Genomic DNA, 19946 nt, shown 5'->3' on the forward strand with positions numbered 1-19946 from the left:
CACACACACACACACACACACACACACACACACACACACTCTTAATGAGATCACAAAGCCTTCATATCATTGCTATCGCAGAAAGATATAAACCCATTAGCTTTTTCCTTTGGGCATGGACACACACACACACGCAGACACACACAGGTTTATCATTACACGCTGTAAAGCTTTTCCAATTGTATTATCCCTCTGATGTCCTTTTCTCTGTTGTCTGTTCCAATGCCTAGGGTGGAGAGGACAGATAGGGTGGGTGTTTCTGTGTGAGATGCAGAGGGAGATACTGTGTGTGTGTTTTAGTGTATATGTGTGAAAAGAGATATCTTGTAGACAAGCTAGAGAAAATGGACAGAAGTTTTCTTGGTGAACCTTTAACATTATTTTTTTCCCTTTGGAAATAGATGTTCAAGCTTCATCATAGCATGTTGTCACATACTGTACAAGTTTGGCTATGTTTACATTCGCAATCACACAAAGCGGTTGCTACAACAGGATCAATTGTCCTAATTCAGGCTCATAGAGATGTTGGTGTGTTATAACCTAGTTGAATTGGGGTGGGATTTGTTCACACGTCTGGCAAAAGGAAACTGTTCATAAAAACTTTGAGGGAAAATCTGAATAGCAGTGAGTGAACACTGTTAAAAGAAAGCTGGACTCGTCAGTGTTGGCTCCTCACACTCTTATCGCTTTGGTATGTTTCAATATAAAGCAGACCAGCTAGCCTTGTGAGCACGAGAGGACTGTGTATATTCAGCTGACGAGATGCCATTTGGAGCCACATGAAAAGCTCAAAATTTGTCTTCCTGTAGTTTCTTTTTTGTTTTTTTACTTGTAATACAGTATTGTCCATTGCAACACCAATGGGCGAACAATAAGGCTAGTAATATTCCAAATGGACTTCATCCAACTACAAAGATACTGTGTATCCAAAGCCAGATATAGCTTATTCACCTGTGCCATAGGGCTGGATTACCAGTGGAAAAACTAGCAAAACCCATAAATGAGCCTCATTGCACTGGGTGACTTGTTCCCTAATCCTTCCTTATATTACTATGTACATGGGAGCTTTTTTCCCTTTGTAAGTAGCATTTGCTAAGTTTGTCTTGCGTTTAAAAAACTTAACAAATATATATTGTGATGTGTTTTTAAAGACATTTTACATCTTCAGAAGGAACTAGTGGGCTTAGGGCCTGAGTCCAACAGGGTAGGGAAGTTACTGCATAAGTGCTGAGAAACAGACCAACATATTGTTGGTTTGTTCTATAGAATAGTAACACAAAAAAAAGTTTAATTGAAAAATATAGAATATATATGCCGGTCGTATTGCCAGTATTATTCTTTAAGTTATTTAAGTGAGTTTAGTACATTTTCCAGTGTCTGTTCACCAATGCAGCAGTAACGTTTTCTTTATAAAACAGTACAGAGTAATACTGACAACACTTTCAGAGATAAAGTATGCTACTGCTGTACCTGAACGTGTGGATTAGATATATTGTAGGCCTATACCTAACTATCTTCAACCTGAATAAACAAATGATTTTAAAGATGGGTTATTAGCTATTATTATTAGATATAATCCGCTTGCTTTGTGTAAAAGAATTAGCATTGAATAACTTATTAAATATGTTGTCAATTTCATATTACACTTTGGATTTATATTAAGGCTGTGAAATAATGAAATGACTAGGCCCTTTCATTTGTGTCTGGGAAGCCTTCACAAACAACCACCAGGTCTTTGCCAGTTCTAAACGCAAATATGAAAGACAAAGACAAACTGCACTATAGGGCTGTAATATCCCAGTCGACTAGTCGATTTATTGGTTGATACGTTCTGGCTCGACCAAAATTCAGATTGGTCAATTTTCTGCCGTGTTATTTCATCAGGTGGAAGCATGGACCGTTACGGTCTATGGGTGGAAAGCACTTATTGCTAATGGGGGTGTTTTTAGAGCATCCCTGTTTTACAGGTAACAGTCTGTCTTCAGAACACCCCCCTTGTTTTCAAGCCCACTGGGGACAGATTGAAGATAGAACTAGAAAGCCTTGTTTTAGTAGTTTGCTGAAAATTTATTTAATTATGAGTTTAGTTTACAGTTAGTCCTCCTCTACCATGTAGAAGACATCGGCAGTGTGGCACCATTTTTCAAAAATAGATAACGGAAAAAAAGTTAAATGCAAAATTTGCAAGTAACAGTTTGCATATCGCAGCTCGACTACAAAGATGACATGTCACCTAAAAACGGTAAGCTAACTTTTCGGCGTTAGGTTGCCCTGTCTGTTTGGAGTCGATTCAAGTCGATTTTTAGTCGAAATTTCAGGGCTTTAGTCAACCAAGATTTTCTTTGGTTGATTACAGCCCTACTGCACTCTCGATTAAACTTTTGGCTAAATTTAGTGAATTATTTAGCCCCCCTCCCTGTTTGTTAGCATTTTTAGAGTCGTGCCAGTGCATGTCTGATGTTTTCCCGTTTAATTTAATTCCATAGTCTTCTCCCTAGCAGAAATACTGAGCTCACTACAACCTCTCATAGACAACCAAGTGAAATCGCGGTCAACCCGCGATTCATTTCAACACGTTTAATGTTGCAAATTAACCTAACAGAAATGAATGAACACGTTAAATTTGACGGCACTAAATCGGGCAATAATTTTCATAATCATGATCCACACCCATGTTAATAGCTGACTATGCAATTCGCTAAAATACGGTAAAGGTAGACTATTTATCTAACTAGTTTCCTGCTCCTGGCACTTACCAGTACCTCTTGCTGATGTGAAGTTAACTCTGAGGTCTTTCCTTCATCATAACAGGTCTGTGAGCTTTTTGTATTTTGCTGCATCAGTCTCGACACACTTGGCCCTCTTTTCTTTTACTTTTTCCCATCCATCTTTCTCCTTAAGTTTTCTGCTAGCCATTCCGCCGACGATTCGATTTCGCCCTGCAGCTCATGTTGGACAACTGTAAAATTTCTGTCCTTCCCTACTCCTGTTACAAATCTGCGTCTCCAGCTGGGGACCAATCACAAACTGGCTAGTAGACCGACTCTTTTTCCTGTAGCATAAAAGTGATTTTTTTATTTTCTTTTCTAAACGTAGCATATTAGTGATTGTATTAGCGCCCCCTGCTGTTGACTGTTAATATTGCTTTGATGGACTTATTTTGTGCCATCCGTTGGATACCCGTTTGGCCATATATCCACATTCTGTGTCAATTTGTAAATAACAACTATTATCAAACATACATTATCCCATTTTGATCATAAAAATAGTGGCACTGAAGATTTTCAGTTACATGTATACAGTATACTCACACCGTATTCTACGTACAGACACACAATTCTCCATACAAACATCAGCCCACACACACACACACATCCCAGCAGTGGGCCCAGCTCCGTATGCGCTAACAAGCTCCCTTTCTCCTCCCCTCGCCTCGTCTCCTCCAGTCTCCCTCAGTCTCAAGTGATCGCAGGAGTCGAACACCGCCACAATGAACTGCGCTGCGGGAGGGAGAGAGAGGGAGCAAAAAAAGGGTGAGAGAGAGCTGGAGAAGGCACGAACACTGCACTCTCCTCTCTTTTCAGCCATGCACAAGAAAATGAGTTTCTGATTCGATACAAAAGAGCCTTTTTATCCGCCCCCTCTCTCCTCTATCTTTATCCTGTCTGCCTTTTGCTGCTCTGCTTTTCTTTTTTCTCCCTCACCCACCTTTTCCTCTTCCTCTTCTTATAATGTTCCCTCTTTCTTTGCTTTTCTCTCTTTGAAAGAGAGATATTATTCTGCTAATGACTTAATAAGAGAAGCCATCTGAAATTCAATTACAGTAGATGTCATAGTGGCAACTGCCATTTGGATGCAGGGATGGATAAAGGCAGAGATGTGTGAACGCAATGCAAGTCTTATTTTCTTTGACCTCATTAGTTTCTATGTTTTAATAGTAGTGATAATAATTTGATGCCGAGATGTACCACAAAATGCTTCACAAAAAACATATTTTGTGTCCGTAAAAAAAAGGTTTTTAACTAAAATAAACACCACATTAAAAAGAAAAGTCTTTCATTTATTTTTAAAATATAAAACGAAATAAAAATGTACAGCCTTTGTGGTTTAAACACTCAACCACAAAAAGTTGCTTTGAATTAATAGAAAAAAAGTTTGGAGAATAGCATAAGCATTGTTATCTGCTGGCACCTGCATACTCCCTATATCAGAAATGTAATCAGCAGAGATAGTGAGCACAAAGATGAACAAGTGCTGATTGGGAAATGAAATTCACAAAAGTAATGTCAAAGACCAGTTAGTACCGAGAGGAAGACAAACATAGGTTACTATACATTCTCTTTAAAAGTAACCCTAATTTCCACAAGGCATCTCTGCACAATTGGGGTCATTTAAGGAAATATTAGATAATCCACCAACTGCGCCACGGCTCATCCCAGAAGCATACGCGAATCGGCTCTCCACTCCACTTTTCAAATTTATGCTTTATATAGTGCCCTCAAACATTTGAACTTTGGAAAGAAACAGAGGCTGTGTCCTTGGCATTAATAGTCGGCTAACTATCCCACAATGCAGTGCTTCACTTTTTGTGGATGGAAAAGGAGTTCCTAGTACCCATTTTTGCACATGAAGGACAAGTTACACCTTTTTCACACAGCAGACTTGTCATAGTAGGAAAAGCACAGGTGCTCCTAATACCATTAACGATGGCTCTGTTCTATTCAAGTGTCCCAGTAAGACATGGCAGTGTGACAGCGAGCCAGCACCCACAATACCAGGAGCCTGAAACTCAAGCAGCTAAATGGAACCCAGCTATCATTAATCATATTATTAACACCTGTGCTTACATGTCAAAATGTTTTCTCTAAATAAGGCATATTGTTAGTAGCGTAAAGAGTTTGGTGGCCTAAGGCAATTCCCAGAAGATGTCCACGTGTCTAATTAAACAGAATAATCAAAAACACCTGTGGTGCTGCTTATCAAAATGTTTTGCATTAAAAGTGCATCAATCTCTTTCCATGTGTTGCCCCCTCCAAGTAGGGAGCTGGTGTTTGTGACACTGTGACATAAGGCCGCAGGCAGCGAGGTCACACTGAGAGGAAGAAAGAGGGAGAGAGAGATATAAAGGAGGCAGACGGAGGAAGAGTAAAGAAAAATAAATAATTTCTTTTCATTTATCTCAGCAGTGGTACAATGTATTTATTTCTCAGTCTTCTCCTTGTTCCTCCTTTCAGTTTTCTCCTGCCTTTGTAGACTTCTTTTTTTCCTGCAGGTGTCATTTAAAACTTTTCACCTTCTTAGAAATAATGAAACAGTGGCCTTTTTATAAGGCAGTGCGATTCTAAAAACTATTTCCCTAGCTGCTGCTTCATCATACAACCACACACTATTTAAACATTTAAAGCTAATTTTGTGTTGTTTGCAGGAACAAATATTAGTTTTTGGTCCTAATTGCATACCATCCACACATCTCTCCCCCTCTCTCACACCACACACACATACACACAATATCGTTCACCTAAGTGTGATGCCGGGGAGCGGGAAAAGGCAAACAGTGAGATCACGTAGAGACTTGGTGCGAGAGACACTGGCTTGACGCTCTGTGTGTGACTGCTGCGTTTCTCTCAGCTCTCTATGGGAGACACACACTCACCACATCATGTTTCTACTTAAATATCCTTTCTTCTCCTGTCTCACCCGCTGTCCTCCCCTTTCACCTCTACTGTGACTTGCTGCAGGATTCTCACCCTTCTTCCTTTTCACCCTTGCTATTTCCTTCCTGTCTTTTTACAAGTTCTCGTCCTCCCTCAGCATCTTGCTTTCTTTCCACCTCTAGTTTTCATCCATCCCCCTCCTTTGTTTCTTCCCTGACTGGCGCCCCTTCATTTTTTGCCTTTGACAGCAAGCATTTGAATAACTAATATTTTTACATCTAAAAGCTCTTGGAAGTTCCCTGTGAAATCAAGTATGGCAGCTTTCAGAAAGATTTTAGATAAACTGCGTCATCCGTCCAAAGTTTATTAAAGATTCTCCCTCTCTGCTTTGCCAGCTTTTTCCACTCATTCCCCCACCTCACCCTCCTTCTTTTTCTTTAATTCTGCCAGCCCAGTCTGTCCCTCCACTTTAAAGGAGCCATATTGTTGTTATTATCATTGTCTCTAACTGGATCAGTTACCATTAGACCTGAATCTTTCTCCTTCTGAGGCCCATAGACCAGCTCTCTAACCCAATAGAAAACCCATGGGAGCTATTACAGATGGCTGACCCATTCACAATGCATACACCCAACACACACACACACACACACACACACACACACATACACACACTGAGGTACAAATACACATTTTTTTTCATTCTGAAGATTCATTGGCCTAATCCCATCACACACTCAAACAGGGACACACGCACTTACATACACACATTGTGCCTGTTCACAACCACTCTTATCAAATACAGACACACACACACACACACACACACACTCACTCTGTTCTCATTGAAATCCCCGGTTATTGGAGCTCACTGAGCAAATGGTAATACTATTTGGAGATGATGGGACTGAGTTGTGTGTGTGTGTGCGTGTGCGTGTGCGTGTGCGTGTGCGTGTGCGTGTGCGTGTGCGTGTGCGTGTGTGTGTGTGTGTGTGTGTGTGTGTGCGCGCACACGCGTCTGTCCAAGAGACAATAACTGCTGCATATGGCTGTCATTAGGGTTGGATGAATGAGTAGGACTAAGGAAGAGAGGGTAAATGTCATTCTATCAATGAGGTTACCTCTAATAAATGGACAGTTTTCAGCCTTCTGAATCCCTGCACCTCTCTTTTGAATGCATCGCTGAAGGCTGTAATAGCAGGTGATAAAAGGGCTTTGGTTTCCTTTTTTTTCTGAGTAGATTCACATTGAAAACTAGGTATATAGACTTAACTGGCTTGTGTTTTATCTGAAAAATGCTACTTTCTTATTTTATTTCATTATGTTTTTTTTTCGTGTTTTATATTTATTTTACTTATACTACAGTATCAATTCCAATTTTGTCACAGTATTTTCTTTTCTATTCTGTTACTTTATTATATTATTATCTATTATTTGTTACTATTTTCTATTTCTATCTAATTCATTTTGCTCCTTTCATGTTCTGTTGGTATCTGTGTATTATTTGTTTGTTTGTTTGGCCTTGACCTTTGACCTCAGCTATGAGGAGCGAGCCCGGTACCTAGAAACCATCGTGCAGCACCACCAGGAGCCGACCACATTTGAGGATTATGCTGCTCGAGTCTACAGTCCTGCTCCCTGCACACACCTGCCCTCTGACACAGGTAAGACACAAACTTTTGCCCTGTGTAGCATACAGTAACCAGACAAATATTACACCACCACGACAGCTGCAACTGTCAATCAAAACTTTGGTTGCAGGCTTTGACAGAACTGGTCAGTAATGCAGCTTCTGGTGGCCAAATGCCCACACTGCTTACATTTCTTGCTATTTTTAGTCCCTTGTCACAAATCCTTGTGAGAATTTAGGACTGGAGGCAAGGGAAATTAAAATATGCATAATAAACAAACTATGATTGAATACTTGTGCGTGTACCCTGACCTATCCTATATTTTGGGATGTTAATTTTTTTGTGGATAAGTTTACATAGATTTATTCTTCAATAATTTACTCACAAAGATTTAAGGATGTAACCCTAAAGACAAAGGCAGGTTAACTGTACTATACTGGAGTTGTTCCAATATCAGCCTTTGTGCTGCCTAAAAAGCTGTTAATGGCAGGTATGTGAGTCTTTGTCTGTCCAGTACCACATAATTTAGACCTGAAAAAAAAGTATTTATGTTCTTTTTCCCATAGGACTGAGTTGGCATCTCATAATAAAAGAAAGTTCTAAGCCATTCATTCTCTGAATGTAGTTTTACAAAGTGCCAGGCCAAACAACAATGATAGTAATCATATCACATCCATACGGGGCTACTGCAGCTGTTAAAAATTATATATTTGTGTTTTGTACAACGCAATCTGTATAGTGAAGGTAAAAATGGTGTTGGAACATCTGTAAGCTTTACAGCTTTTTCCTCCTTAAGTACTAATGCTGCATTGTAAACAACCAAACAAGCAAGCTCTCTTTCTGTGCCTTTTTATGACAGAGCTGCCCAAACTCTCTCACACACACGCGCACACACACACACACACACACACACACACACACACACACACACACACACACACACACACACTGGCAGCTCACAGTCTGATTCACAATCTTTTATCTGATGAGTTCTGTTTTCTGTCCAAAGCTTTTTTTCAGCCTCCTTCTCTCTCCAGAGCATCTCTGAGGAATTAGCTGTAGCCGTAGAGATGCCAGGCATGCTTATGGGAGTTAAATTCTAATGTATGACTCTCATATGTATCCTGTTAAGTTTATTAGAGGGATACAAATAATCTTTGTCTGTAATGTGTCTGGTTAGGTGTAATTTAAAAATAGTGTACTGTCCTTTGACTCACACATAATAAAATTATTTAATGCTGCAGTTATTTACAATAATTTCATTCTGCAGCCAAGCCACACACTTTATAAAGAGGTACATGAAACAGCAGCTGTGTGACAAAGGCCTACATACACACCAGTGTATTGATGTAAATGTTTGTAGGAAAACTGTGACATGTTGTTTTGCTTTGTTTCTTACTGGTCAAGCAGAGGCATGACTGTGAGTGTGTGTCTAATTGATCACTTTTTTTTTTCTCGTCCAACTTTTCTTCATCTCACCAGCTGTTGTGTCAAAAAATATTAATAACTGTACAATAATAATCAACCTGCTTTAAGGCTGAATAACATTTAACACAACCTGAGATATTTTCCCATTTAGAATATTGTGTGGTCCTCAGAAGTGTTTAGCTCTGTATTGGGTTGTCAGTATGTTGTTCAGCCCCAAATGTCATTTCAGAACACAGGATCCAAACGTCAGATTGCAAGAAAGAGATTTCAGTACTTGCACGTCTCAATTTGCCTGATTCCGAGTTCTATTATGCAAATCATTTTCAAAGTTCAGAATTTAGATACAGCATAATAATCCTGTGCTCTGAAATAAATTTACAGCCCCCCTTCCCCTTATCTATTTCTCCCTCTCCCTATAATAACTTACAGGTTCCCTTCCCTTAACAGCACAATGATCAAATATTCTTCTCTCTTTCTGTTTTTATTTTTTATTTTAATTTCACCTGTTTTGTTCTTTTGTTTGACTTTTATTCTGTTTTGTTTTTGTATATGCCTTTCCCTCCGTTCTTTTTTTCATGTTATTTTTGTTTATCTATTTTTTTTTCTTTTTCTTTTCTGTTTGTTCCCCCCTTCCTTTAGATCGTAATGTCTCACTTGCCTATAGCTAAAAGGTAAGCCTGGTCACATGACTCGCCCCGTTCTGATTGGCTCTTCCAACTGACATTTCAGCCTAACCTCTGCTTTCCTCGATTCCTCCACCATATTGTGTTTTCTTGATTTGTCTGTTTTCTCTTCTGTGTTTTCCACAGTTTAAGCAGGTCTGCATGTGTTTCTAGTTCTCAACTAACTAAAAGGAAGTGTCATTTTCATCTAATCTGCGGGTGTTGTTTGGTATGACTCATTATGGTTTACTAGGTATGGGATTAAGAAAAGAGTAATTTGCTTGACCTCAGAAATTAACTCGTACTATGTAACTTTTTTTGTTGTTGACGTTTCCGCCTTTAATTGATAGGGTAGCTAGGTGAGAAAGACGGGGAAGACATGCAGGCAATCGTCACAGGTCGGATTTGAACCCTGGATGTCTGCTTTGAGGCATAAACATCAAAGTATATGTGCGCCTACTCTACCCACTGAACCAACCCAGGCACATGTAACTTTTAATCTTAAAGCACAATCTGTATTGTAAGTCCCGTCCTTTTCCCACTGATCAGGTTTATGTCCTAGCTAATTGTTATCTAGACTGTAACAACCATCCCACAAGCAGTGGCCCTTGTTGATCTAAATTAGCTTCTTTTTTAAATGCTGTCATTGCTGTGATTATTTTAAACTTGAACTAACAGATTTTTTTTTTTAGTCACTTGGTGGCAGCAGAAAAAGCTGTAAACAAAGCCCTTACATATTAGCACCTTTAAAATACCTCCAGTTTATTTAACACCATGTGTGACTTGATGTTCACACCAAACACTCAGGGGCATGATGAAAGTGAGATGTCCTTTTTAAAACAATGTGAGATTTCTGCTCTTTTGTCTGTTCACTCACTCAGTCATTTTCCTGTTTGTTTCTGTTAACCTGCCATGTCACACTGACCTGGGTAAACTTTACCTCAAACCTTTTGTCCGCTCCTCTCTTCCTGGTTTTGATATGTTGTAGGACTGTTCACACAAACACACATTGAATGTCTAACTTCAAACTAACATTAAAGTTGTGTTTCTTCTTCAGTAGACTTGTATGTATTTTTATATTAGAAATAAGTATTTTAGTGGTGGGGATAAGCAAAGTTAAGCATACATATAATGCCGTTAAGATGTAATTATTATAATATGTATAATTTTTATATATGTATATGTGTGTCTACATGTTGTACGCAAGTGTTTTATGTCGTCTGACTTTTTGTGTTGTCTTTCCATTCTGTCTATTTCTGTATTCAGTTGTTTTTCTTTTGATGTGTGTGGCAACTTCTTATTCTTTGTTTTGATTCATTTTTTCTGTTTTCTTTCTTTTCTATAACCACCCCTCCTTCGCTTTCCTAAACTGCTCCTTTGTCCTCTCCTTTTTTACTTTCTCTTTTCTCCTTTTCCTCTTTTTAATTGTCTTTCCTTACCCTATACTTTCTGTTTTTCAATCTTCTTTTCCGTATCTTCTGGGCTTTCATCTTCTTGCCTCTTTTTATTACCAACCGCCCTCCCTTTTTTCCCTCTCCTTTGCATTTGTTTCCTTTTCCCAACTTTCTTTCCTCTCCTGTATCCTGCTCCTGCTCCTGCTCCTCTTCCTCCTCCTCTTCTTCCACTACTCTAGAGGAGCATAATGCTATGTATATGATGGTCCCTAAACCACTAGACAGCTTTAATCTGCTCAGGGTGAAGGGGAAGGGTCTGAAGCAGAAGGTCCTTCATGCTAGCTGTGAATGGTATGCCTTATAGATAGAAAATCACATTAGGTATTTTACCTTGTGTTCTTTAATATCATTTTAATTTATTTATCTAGTCTAATTATGTCTGGTTTCCCATCAGCGCACATGGAAGGTTTTAGCCAGAAGTGAGCCGCTCTTGGCTCAATTGCAACTAAAATTGTGAAGTCAGATTAAAAACAAAACAAAAAACTTGTTTACAGGAGGCTTAGGATAAGTATATAAACCATGCTTACCTTAATATTAAACACAGTTATCAACAATGTTTAGTTCGATACTGTTTTGTGAAAGGACGTTAGTATTTATGAATGTTTAGCAGACAATCTTGTAGAGTGCAGGTTCAAAAGTAATAATCTCCGTATGAATCCAGTCCGTCATTATCACTACAACAGCATGTTACAACATAAATCTACATGGAGCTATTCATCCTCTTAAAACTGACACCAATAACAGCCGTTGAGAGCTGTCCAGAGAAGAATCGGCTGGTATTCAGGGAGCATCAGCACTTGGCCTAACTAAATCCAAACAGCCGATATATTTAGCAACAGGCAGGTCTTAAACATATGATGTCAAGAAAAGTTGGTTTATGAAGATTTTAATTTCACATACAGTCTCAGAGGTGCTTACATATAAGAAACCTCTTAAAACAGAACTTCTGGGTCCCCGGGTGGCTCAGTTGGTAGAGCTGCTGGGCGCCTATAGAGGTTTACTCCCTGACGCAGCGGGCCCAGGTTCGATTCTGACCTGTGGCCCTTTGATGCTTGGCATTCCCCCTCTCTCCCCTTTTATTTCTTCAGCTGTCCTGTCAATAAAAGCCTAAAATAAGGTCCAAAATATCTTTAAAAATAAAGTCTATTTTTCTAGGGAAGTACAGAGTAGGGATTAAAAATAAACCCAGTATAGAATACTAATAGAGCTTGTGTAGTACATTGTCTTTTTTCTGTCTCGTGTCTGTCTGTGTCTGTCATTCTGTCTGTCCTGCCTGTGTGACTAGAGGTTTGTTCAGTCTGGCTCTGTAGAACATCATGGGGCGGGATGTAATTTTTTTATTGTCCCTTCTTCCTTTTCATCCTCTTATTTGCCTCCTCCCTTCTCTCCTTTATCTCTCCCTCCCGCCATCAATCCACCCCCTTCACTTTCCCCTTCCCTCTGCCTCCTCCTCTTCCTCAGGCTCCAGCCTAGAGATTCTTCGGGCAGAAAGTCCGGCTCTTGGGGAGGCCGGGAGCGACTCAGCGTCCCCCATGTCTCCCCGGACTAGCAAGAGCCGCATGTCCATGAAGCTGCGACGCTCCTCTGGATCAGCCAATAAGACTTAAGATCTTTAGAGTATATGGCCCAGTCCAAACTTAACAAGCAATCAGACACTTAGTCTATATTATATATACTATTTTACACTGTAACTTTATTTTGAAAATGCTCACAGCTGCTGAATTTATCCTTCGCTTTGTTCTAAAAAAAAAAAAACTACAACACCAGAAACCAGTTGAGTCAATGCTGCAGCATGCTAATCTTTGCCACAGTAGAAACAGCAGAACAAATGCAGCCTAAGCAGTGCAGTATTAGTTCAGAATAATCTGTGCCATGTTAGAAATTTCACCAACTCCAGTTGAATCTGTGCCACATTATACACTGTTCTTTTTGGAGAGCTCCTTCAGTGAGATCAGACTGCAGAACAGAGAGAGGTTGAACGTTGCTTTGGGGAATCTGTATATTTGTACTATAGTCAGTCCATGTGTGTACAGACCAAATCATGAGTTTTGATATAAAAAAGAATGAATTCTGAATGATTGCACCTATAGTGCTGCATGGAGAAAGCAAGATAAAAGTATATTTTTGTTCTCAGTATATTAGGCCTATAAACATGAAAGCAGGGGTAAGTTTGTAGTTGGTGCTCGTAAAATGTAAATAGAAATTCGCTAATTTGCTAACAATAAAACAAAAACTTTGGTCGTGGATGTGGCAACGCTCTCAAGCCAAATATTTTCTGTTTAAATCCCCTCCTTGAACTCTTAGGGCTGACAGCTGACCCTTTGAGTGAAGACACGTGAGAACCAGTGGTAAAGTAATAATGAGGGAGGGATTATTTGTCTTTCATAAAGGAGAGAAAAGCACCTTCTAGAAAATGAAATGAAAGAAAATGATCAAAGAAAAAGCCCTTGTTACATAAGGTTTTGACTTTTTTGTACTCTTGCTGTAAAATGTGGACAAGCACTGATGTTCATTGCATTTATTTTGTTCTTTTTTATTTTTTAATTGACTGTAAAATGTGTTTTGACCCGAACAAGAATGTTGCTGTCTGTAGTGTCACTCCATCATCTGAAGAGGAACTACAGCTTTTCTTTTTTGTTCCTTTAGCTATATATATTCTGTATATCTATATATGTATGAGTATAAATATAAATATAGAGTAGATACGTAATATCTATAGGGATGTGTACAGTGTGAGGATGGTTGCTGTGTATATACTGTTATGTAACAATAGCTGCCAAAGCCAAACTGTGGTTTAACTTTAAACCACATATTTAATATCTGCTTAAACTGGGTTGACACTACAAGATTTTATGCTTTACGTTTATGGTTTATCTTTTTCCTAACCGGTTTTCACTTCATTCTTTAAAGGTAATTTCATTTTAGTGCAAGTAGTTTTCTTTACTGTTGATAACCTTGGTACCACAGCCAGATTGGGCCCAGTCTTTTCTGGCAGGTTTGGCTGTTATTGGTGAAACATTTTCACCACCCTAATGGAAGTGAAAGGAGGAAAAGCAAAGCATGTAAAGGTGAGATACTGTAGAGCTGTGGCCAAAGAGGAGGAGAAAGAAAAGAGGTGTCAACTCATTATCACTTACATGTAGATATCAATGGTTTTGTGCTGCTGCTTTCTGTCTTTCTTTTTTTAAAACTCCGCTCTTATATTTAGACTCATCCCCAGTTCCAGTTCTGGATGGAGGGGATCCTCATGTAATCACAATCCAGAAAGATATAACACTACCATTTATGTATTTAACTTCCTCATTTCAGCACTCCCGTGAGTTTATCCCAACTCAAATAAACCTGACATGGTTTGAAATTGGCTTATATTTTTTATGCACTTCAGGATTTTCTTTATAATTGGTCTCAGCTGTGGTAATCAGGATTAAACGTTCTTCCATTTATTTTACATGATGGCGTGTTCGCCTAATGTCGCCATTAATTTTTTCCCTCTTGGCCTGATCCCTAGTAAAGAAACCATACATACGTTAAAGATCTCTATTTGAAAATGTAGATCTGAGTTAAAGGTTTTGCATTATGCTTCACTGCTTAAAGTTTGTGTATTCACAACTGTATTTTATGTTTCAGTTTCATTTTTTATTTCCGCCATAGATTCTTTGTAGAAAGGAAAGGGAATGTTCAACTTTGTTGTACCCCTCCATGGGGTTGAAATTGTTAAAGATGTGTCAGTGTAAAATGAGATCAAATTCATGTTGTGTTACTTTGTGTGTGAATATTAGAAGTCAGATTAGATTTGAGTTGTCCCTTAAATGATTGCTGTTACAATTATTATTGTTATTACTATTACTGAGGTTGAAGCATCATTGATTGGTTGCGACACTAGTCAAGTAGCCCCCCTGCACTCTGGGACTGATCTGTATATGATGGATGTAGAATGCAGCTAACCTGCAAGTCCCTGACTACATCCTGTAAACACTTTGACAACCTGAACCTTTTCAGGCTATATCCTAAACTCTGTACCTTTATAATCTTTGGATAAAAAATATCATGATGCTGCTTTTATATACATAGTTCATGTTTAAAATTTGTTTTCCAGATTGTAAGTACTCCTGAGGATTGGTGGACTCAGAAACCCTGATTAGCAGCAATCCAAAGCCTTTCAGCATTATACAGAATCAATATACCAAAATCCCTGAGAAGTGTCTGTCTGGATATTTTGAATCAGATTGTTAAGGTTGACGTATTTGTCAGCCTTTTTGACCCATCTGACATCTTGGTTGTCTCTGCATATCAGCCACAGAAATGTCCCTTCATATAAAATTTGGAACTTCTGTGTTAATGAATGCTCTGAACGTGAGGCTTGGGATGGATGCAGGTTCAGCTGTTGTCCAGATGTTAGTGTGGAGACAAAGCTGATGTATGTAACTACTGACTGCACATACTGCATGACACCAGTTCAGTAATAACTGCATGTGTTGATCATGTAACAGCTGTATCACAACACACACACACACACACACACACACAAATATGCACGCTCGCACAAATACTTCTCAAACGATGTTACTGTCAGACCTATCGTATGTAAATGTGTAATGTCTCTTTTGGACACAGAGAGCGTGAATGTGTGATGATGGACTTTGACAATAAATGATTCGTACCACTTGATGTGTGTGTGTGTGTGTGTGTTATTCACATTAATGAGTTGACCGGGCAAGGCTCCCCATTAATTACTGTCCTAACATTTATTGACAATCATTTCGAATAAATTTCACAATCCACTTAAAGCATATCAAAATAGGTTTCATTGAACCAACAAGTACATTTTTAGTTTTTTTTCATGAAGGCATTTAGCAAATATATCCCCAGTAGTATATATCAATAAAGACGAAAGACATTTTTCTTTACTAGCAGTACTAACATTAAATGTTCCATTTCTGTATGAAAATATTTTCGAGCTGAGAAGCTTACTGGTACATTTACTATAAAAGGCATATTATGGTCTATCTGATTATTTTTTTTCTTTTTTATTGTTTACTGTACGAATATGAAATAGTCTTTGAAATAGAGTTAGGACATTGATTCGGTCTCCAGTTCTTGGGGTAAGGAAGGTCACTTTCTCAATGTAACACACTAGACTCCTCCTGAGCTTCAGTATAATCTGATTACTTTACCGCAGAAGTATGTTGATCATGAGTCTAAATGTCTGCCACGTAGAAAGACTTGTGTCAATCATTGCTTCAGTGTATTCTGTGTAAAATAACCCCCTCTTACTCTAATTAGTCATAATCAGAATGCCCTTTTTGACAAACCAGTCTGTTCCAGTCTCTCAAGTTTTCACTAACTACAACAGTTGCTGTTATTAAATGTCAAATGATTTACAGAGTGCTGGGCATAATGTAAGATCTCGAAATGAGAGTTGAAAAAAAGACAAACGATGTCTAACTTATGATTGTATTAATACCTTATAACAACAATTTAATATTGAGAGATAATGTGTTTTGTTCTAAGGACTTACATAGGATAAATAACCCCTTATGATTAAGGCTAAGGGATCATGTTCGATTTGTCACCTGTCCAATGAATGACATTGTCCCTTTAAAAAGAAAAGCTAGATAGTTTTACACATTATGGTAGTATTAGAATCCTGCTTGATATAAAGACTAAATACCCTGGGGAAGAATACAGAAGTGTGTTTTTGAAACATGGTGTCAGTAACCTGGCAGGGGTTGTGGTTTCAGTAGGTCGCTATTTAGTTTCAGGACCATGGACAGTTCCAATTTTACAGACAACGTTAGATACTGTGGGCTATATATAAGTATCCAGTTTCAGCAAAAAAGCAAAGATTTGTTAACATTTGCTATTGACTGCATCAGTTCATTATGACTATGGACAATGTTTTCATCGTTCTGGTGTCCATATATCATATGTGGACTTTTTTTAAAAACAATTTCCAAGTTAAAGATGCTTACTGACCTTACACAAAAGGCATATAGTGACTCAACCGTATAACGTTTTGCTTTTTGACTACAACTGACAAAACAGGCCTCAGTCACAATATACAATTTACAACAGTTAAAAGGTTCTCCGTGGTAACAATCACTGAATAATAATTTTCTTTTGAACAATCTGTTGGCTTGTTTGAGTGTGTCTGTATATCTCGCGCGCGTTTTACGGTCGCACGGTCATCTGCAGCATCATCACATGCCGGTTCTCTGTGGGATGAGATTTGTTGATGTGTCTCGCGAGCCCCGGGGAGCTGAAGAATGTGGACGGACAGTGCTTGCATGGGAAGATCTGCTGCTGCTCGCATTCCCTTGTGTTGCTCTCCTCTCCTTGCGTGTGGAACACGTCTGGTCTGAGTCCGCCTCCCAATGTTCCCGCCATTAACTCGTCCCTCATCGCGTGCCACAGACGGTGCTTGTCCCTGATTTCAACCGACGGGAAGCGAGCGCCGCACAGGTGACACAGAAACACCTGGCTCTGTCCACTGGTCTCGCGCGCCTGGCCATAAGATGATGGGGGTGGAGACCCTCGCGCTGCCATCTCGTGCGCGGCCAGGTGTTTCTTAAGGTAGGCCTGTCGGCGGAATTTCTTTCCGCAGTACCGGCACTCGTACACTTCCTCCTCCGGTAAGGACTGGACAAACTGTAAAGGAGGATGCGGAAGTGACGGCTGCTGTTGCAGGTCCACGCGCTCGTCTGGGTTGCAGTTCAGTAGAAGGAGGCTCGAGGGCGGGCTGTCTGCCGCTCTCACCTGCTGCTGCATGTCCTGACTGCCTTCAACCGGGTTTCGGTAATGAATAGAGGAATCAAAGTGAGGAGGCGCGAGGATGTCGCTGTCGGGGCTGTCCCTAGACCGACCGTGGAGCAGCAGCAGAGACGGCTCGCGCCTAATGCGGGAACTGTCCCGCGCTTCGTGGTGCTGGTTGGTATTCACGCGCAGCAACTCGTTCTCTTTGCCCTCCAACTCTACCGGCTGAACGAGCCCTCGTGCCTCCTTTAACAGCTGGCTCTTGTTTGCCTGAGTCTCTACTCCTTGGTTGTTTACCGGACGAGGTTTGTGCCAACGGCGGTGGGATGCCAAGTTGGCGGGACAGCTGAAGACTTTCTCGCACTCGGGACACCGGTACTCCACGCGCACTATACGGGAGCACTTATGCTGCGCGAGGGAGAAAGGGTCGGGGTACTCCTCTTTACAAAGTTGGCAGATGAACTCTCCCAGCGGCTGATTCCCGTTGAGAGCAGACGACTTCTCTCGCTGCCTCCTCAGTTCGGGACTCTCCTTCTTGATCCGCAGGCCTAAAACCGGCGAGGTCGTGACCTCATCCTCGAAGTTGAGTTTTCGGTTTACTTTGGGTTTCTTTGACGGGTTGCCCACTGACTGTTTGTTGTGTCTGTTGCCGTTCAGACGTTGATCCTGTTCAATGAACGAGCGTTTCCTCGCTGCGTGATGCTGCTCCTGCATCAGTGTCAGTGGCGGGAACAAGTGCACATGACCAATATTCGGCTCATATTTGTCATTGTGACCGTAGGACGGTCCGTGGCGGCTGCTGCTCGCAAGGAGCCTCTCGATAGAAGCGGACACAGAGTTTGGCGTGGAGCTCACCAGGAACGGCAGCTCCGGTAACTCCGACACCGGGGGGGATGTTAGGCACTTCCCGGGGAACAACTTATCTCCTTCCACTTGGTGTTCCTGTAGTCTCGTGCCGACAGGTTTGACTGGGCTGCAAGACTCTGTTAATGTCAAGTCGCGTGGGGGTAGAGGAGGAGCTGAGAAGAAGCAGGAAAAATCCCTATCGGGAGTCAAAACGTCCACCTCGCTCACCTGCTGCTCGGTCTCCGGTAACTGCGCGCGCTTGTCCGCTTCGGCCTCCAGCGCGGACTCCAGGTGAGGGCTCCACGCCTCTCTGACACAGGCGGAGTCTTCACGGGACACCGGGAGAAGTCCATCTGCCCGTTCAAACGGAGAAACATTCAACACATCGTTCTCCTTAACTGCCTCCGGTTTTGTCACTTCAGCGTAATAAGTTACAGATTTGTTATTCCTGTTATTTCGTGACCGGTGTGACGCTGAACATCGCCGGTTTCTCTTAACCAAGAATCCTCGAGGCATGGTGATGATGACGATGCTCGACGCGTGGCTCCACCAGGCGGAAAGAACAACAACTCTTGTCTCGAGTCCACTTTAAAGTAGAGATTTGAAGTGCCGAGAAGAGAGAGAGGAGAGTATGTGTGTGTGTGTGTGTGTGTGTGTGTGTGTGTGTGTGAGAGAGAGAGAGAGAGAGAGAGAGAGAGAGAGGAGAGCGAGGTAAGGAAGCGCGCGCAGGTGTGACGAGAGCACGAGAGAGACACAGAATCTAGAATTATGTAGTCCAATGAGACTTTTATACTAACTTAATACTTTAATACTAGATACATTGTACAAACTAAAAACTATATTTTATGCAAGTTTATATTTTGTATGTGACTATTGTTATTCTATGACATTGTTTTACTGTTGGTCTCTGATTCTTATGTTATAAATGGACCCACTCTGTTATTGAAATAAAAGGCCAGCTGCAAGTCTTTTTATATGGTTAACATTTTTGAAAAGTGGGTTCACATCTGATTTTAGAGGTTAAAAAAATTCACATTTGTTACACAAAACTATTTAGTATTATTATTATTCACACTAGTTAAATTGTGCTCATTGAGTTTTCTTTCAGTTTAGCAGTGATGTAATTTTCATTTAGCTGCTTGATGTGCTGTGAAATAAAATATTGCTGTTCCAACGTTGATGAGCTTCTGCAACTGATCTTTTCTGACGATCTTTACTGATGTGTCTTTATCTGTCAGAGGAATATGTTCAGGAAGAAAACCTAATCAGGTGTGTGTTGGAGTCAGTTTGACACTCAGTAGCCTACTGATGACCGTTTCCGCCCTGCTGAAGTGTTTTATAACCATAGACCGTATATATATTTATATATTTATATTAACGGTCTATGTTTATAACCTTTGTTGTTGTGGTGGGAATACCTCAGGCAAAGGCTAGCTTTCCCTCTGCGTGTGTATGTGTTAGCGTGTGCTCATGCGTGTATGCGTGGCGTTATCTCCCCAGCAGAACAAAATGACAGCG

The 19946-nt window shown here is 40.3% G+C and overlaps 2 protein-coding genes across 10 annotated transcripts in view; one reads left to right on the forward strand and one right to left on the reverse strand.

Annotated features, from left to right (window-relative positions):
* The window catches only part of ralgapa1 (Ral GTPase activating protein catalytic subunit alpha 1), a 70246-nt gene extending 54749 nt beyond the window's left edge, over positions 1 to 15497 (forward strand). For 6 of the 9 annotated variants that reach the window (XM_034858333.1, XM_034858334.1, XM_034858335.1 and 3 more), the window contains 3 exons: positions 7194 to 7318; positions 11009 to 11120; positions 12291 to 12488. In XM_034858333.1, coding sequence (XP_034714224.1) covers positions 7194 to 7318; positions 11009 to 11120; positions 12291 to 12378 — 325 coding nt within the window. In that variant the 3' untranslated portion in view covers positions 12379 to 12488. Of the gene's footprint in view, positions 1 to 7193; positions 7319 to 9352; positions 9385 to 11008; positions 11121 to 12290; positions 15162 to 15241 lie in introns of those variants that run through there. The other 3 variants (XR_004654824.1, XM_034858336.1, XM_034858338.1) reach the window with 3 other exon arrangements.
* Positions 15498 to 16395: 898 nt separating this feature from the next.
* LOC117935811 (insulinoma-associated protein 2) lies at positions 16396 to 19004 on the reverse strand. Its single transcript, XM_034858342.1, has one exon. It carries the CDS (start codon positions 18942 to 18944, stop codon positions 17001 to 17003), a length of 1944 nt encoding a protein of 647 aa, XP_034714233.1. The 5' UTR covers positions 18945 to 19004; the 3' UTR covers positions 16396 to 17000.
* Between the last annotated feature and the right edge of the window lie 942 nt (positions 19005 to 19946).

Source organism: Etheostoma cragini, chromosome 20 (assembly GCF_013103735.1).
Source record: "Etheostoma cragini isolate CJK2018 chromosome 20, CSU_Ecrag_1.0, whole genome shotgun sequence".
In the NCBI taxonomy this organism is placed as follows: Eukaryota; Metazoa; Chordata; class Actinopteri; order Perciformes; family Percidae; genus Etheostoma; species Etheostoma cragini.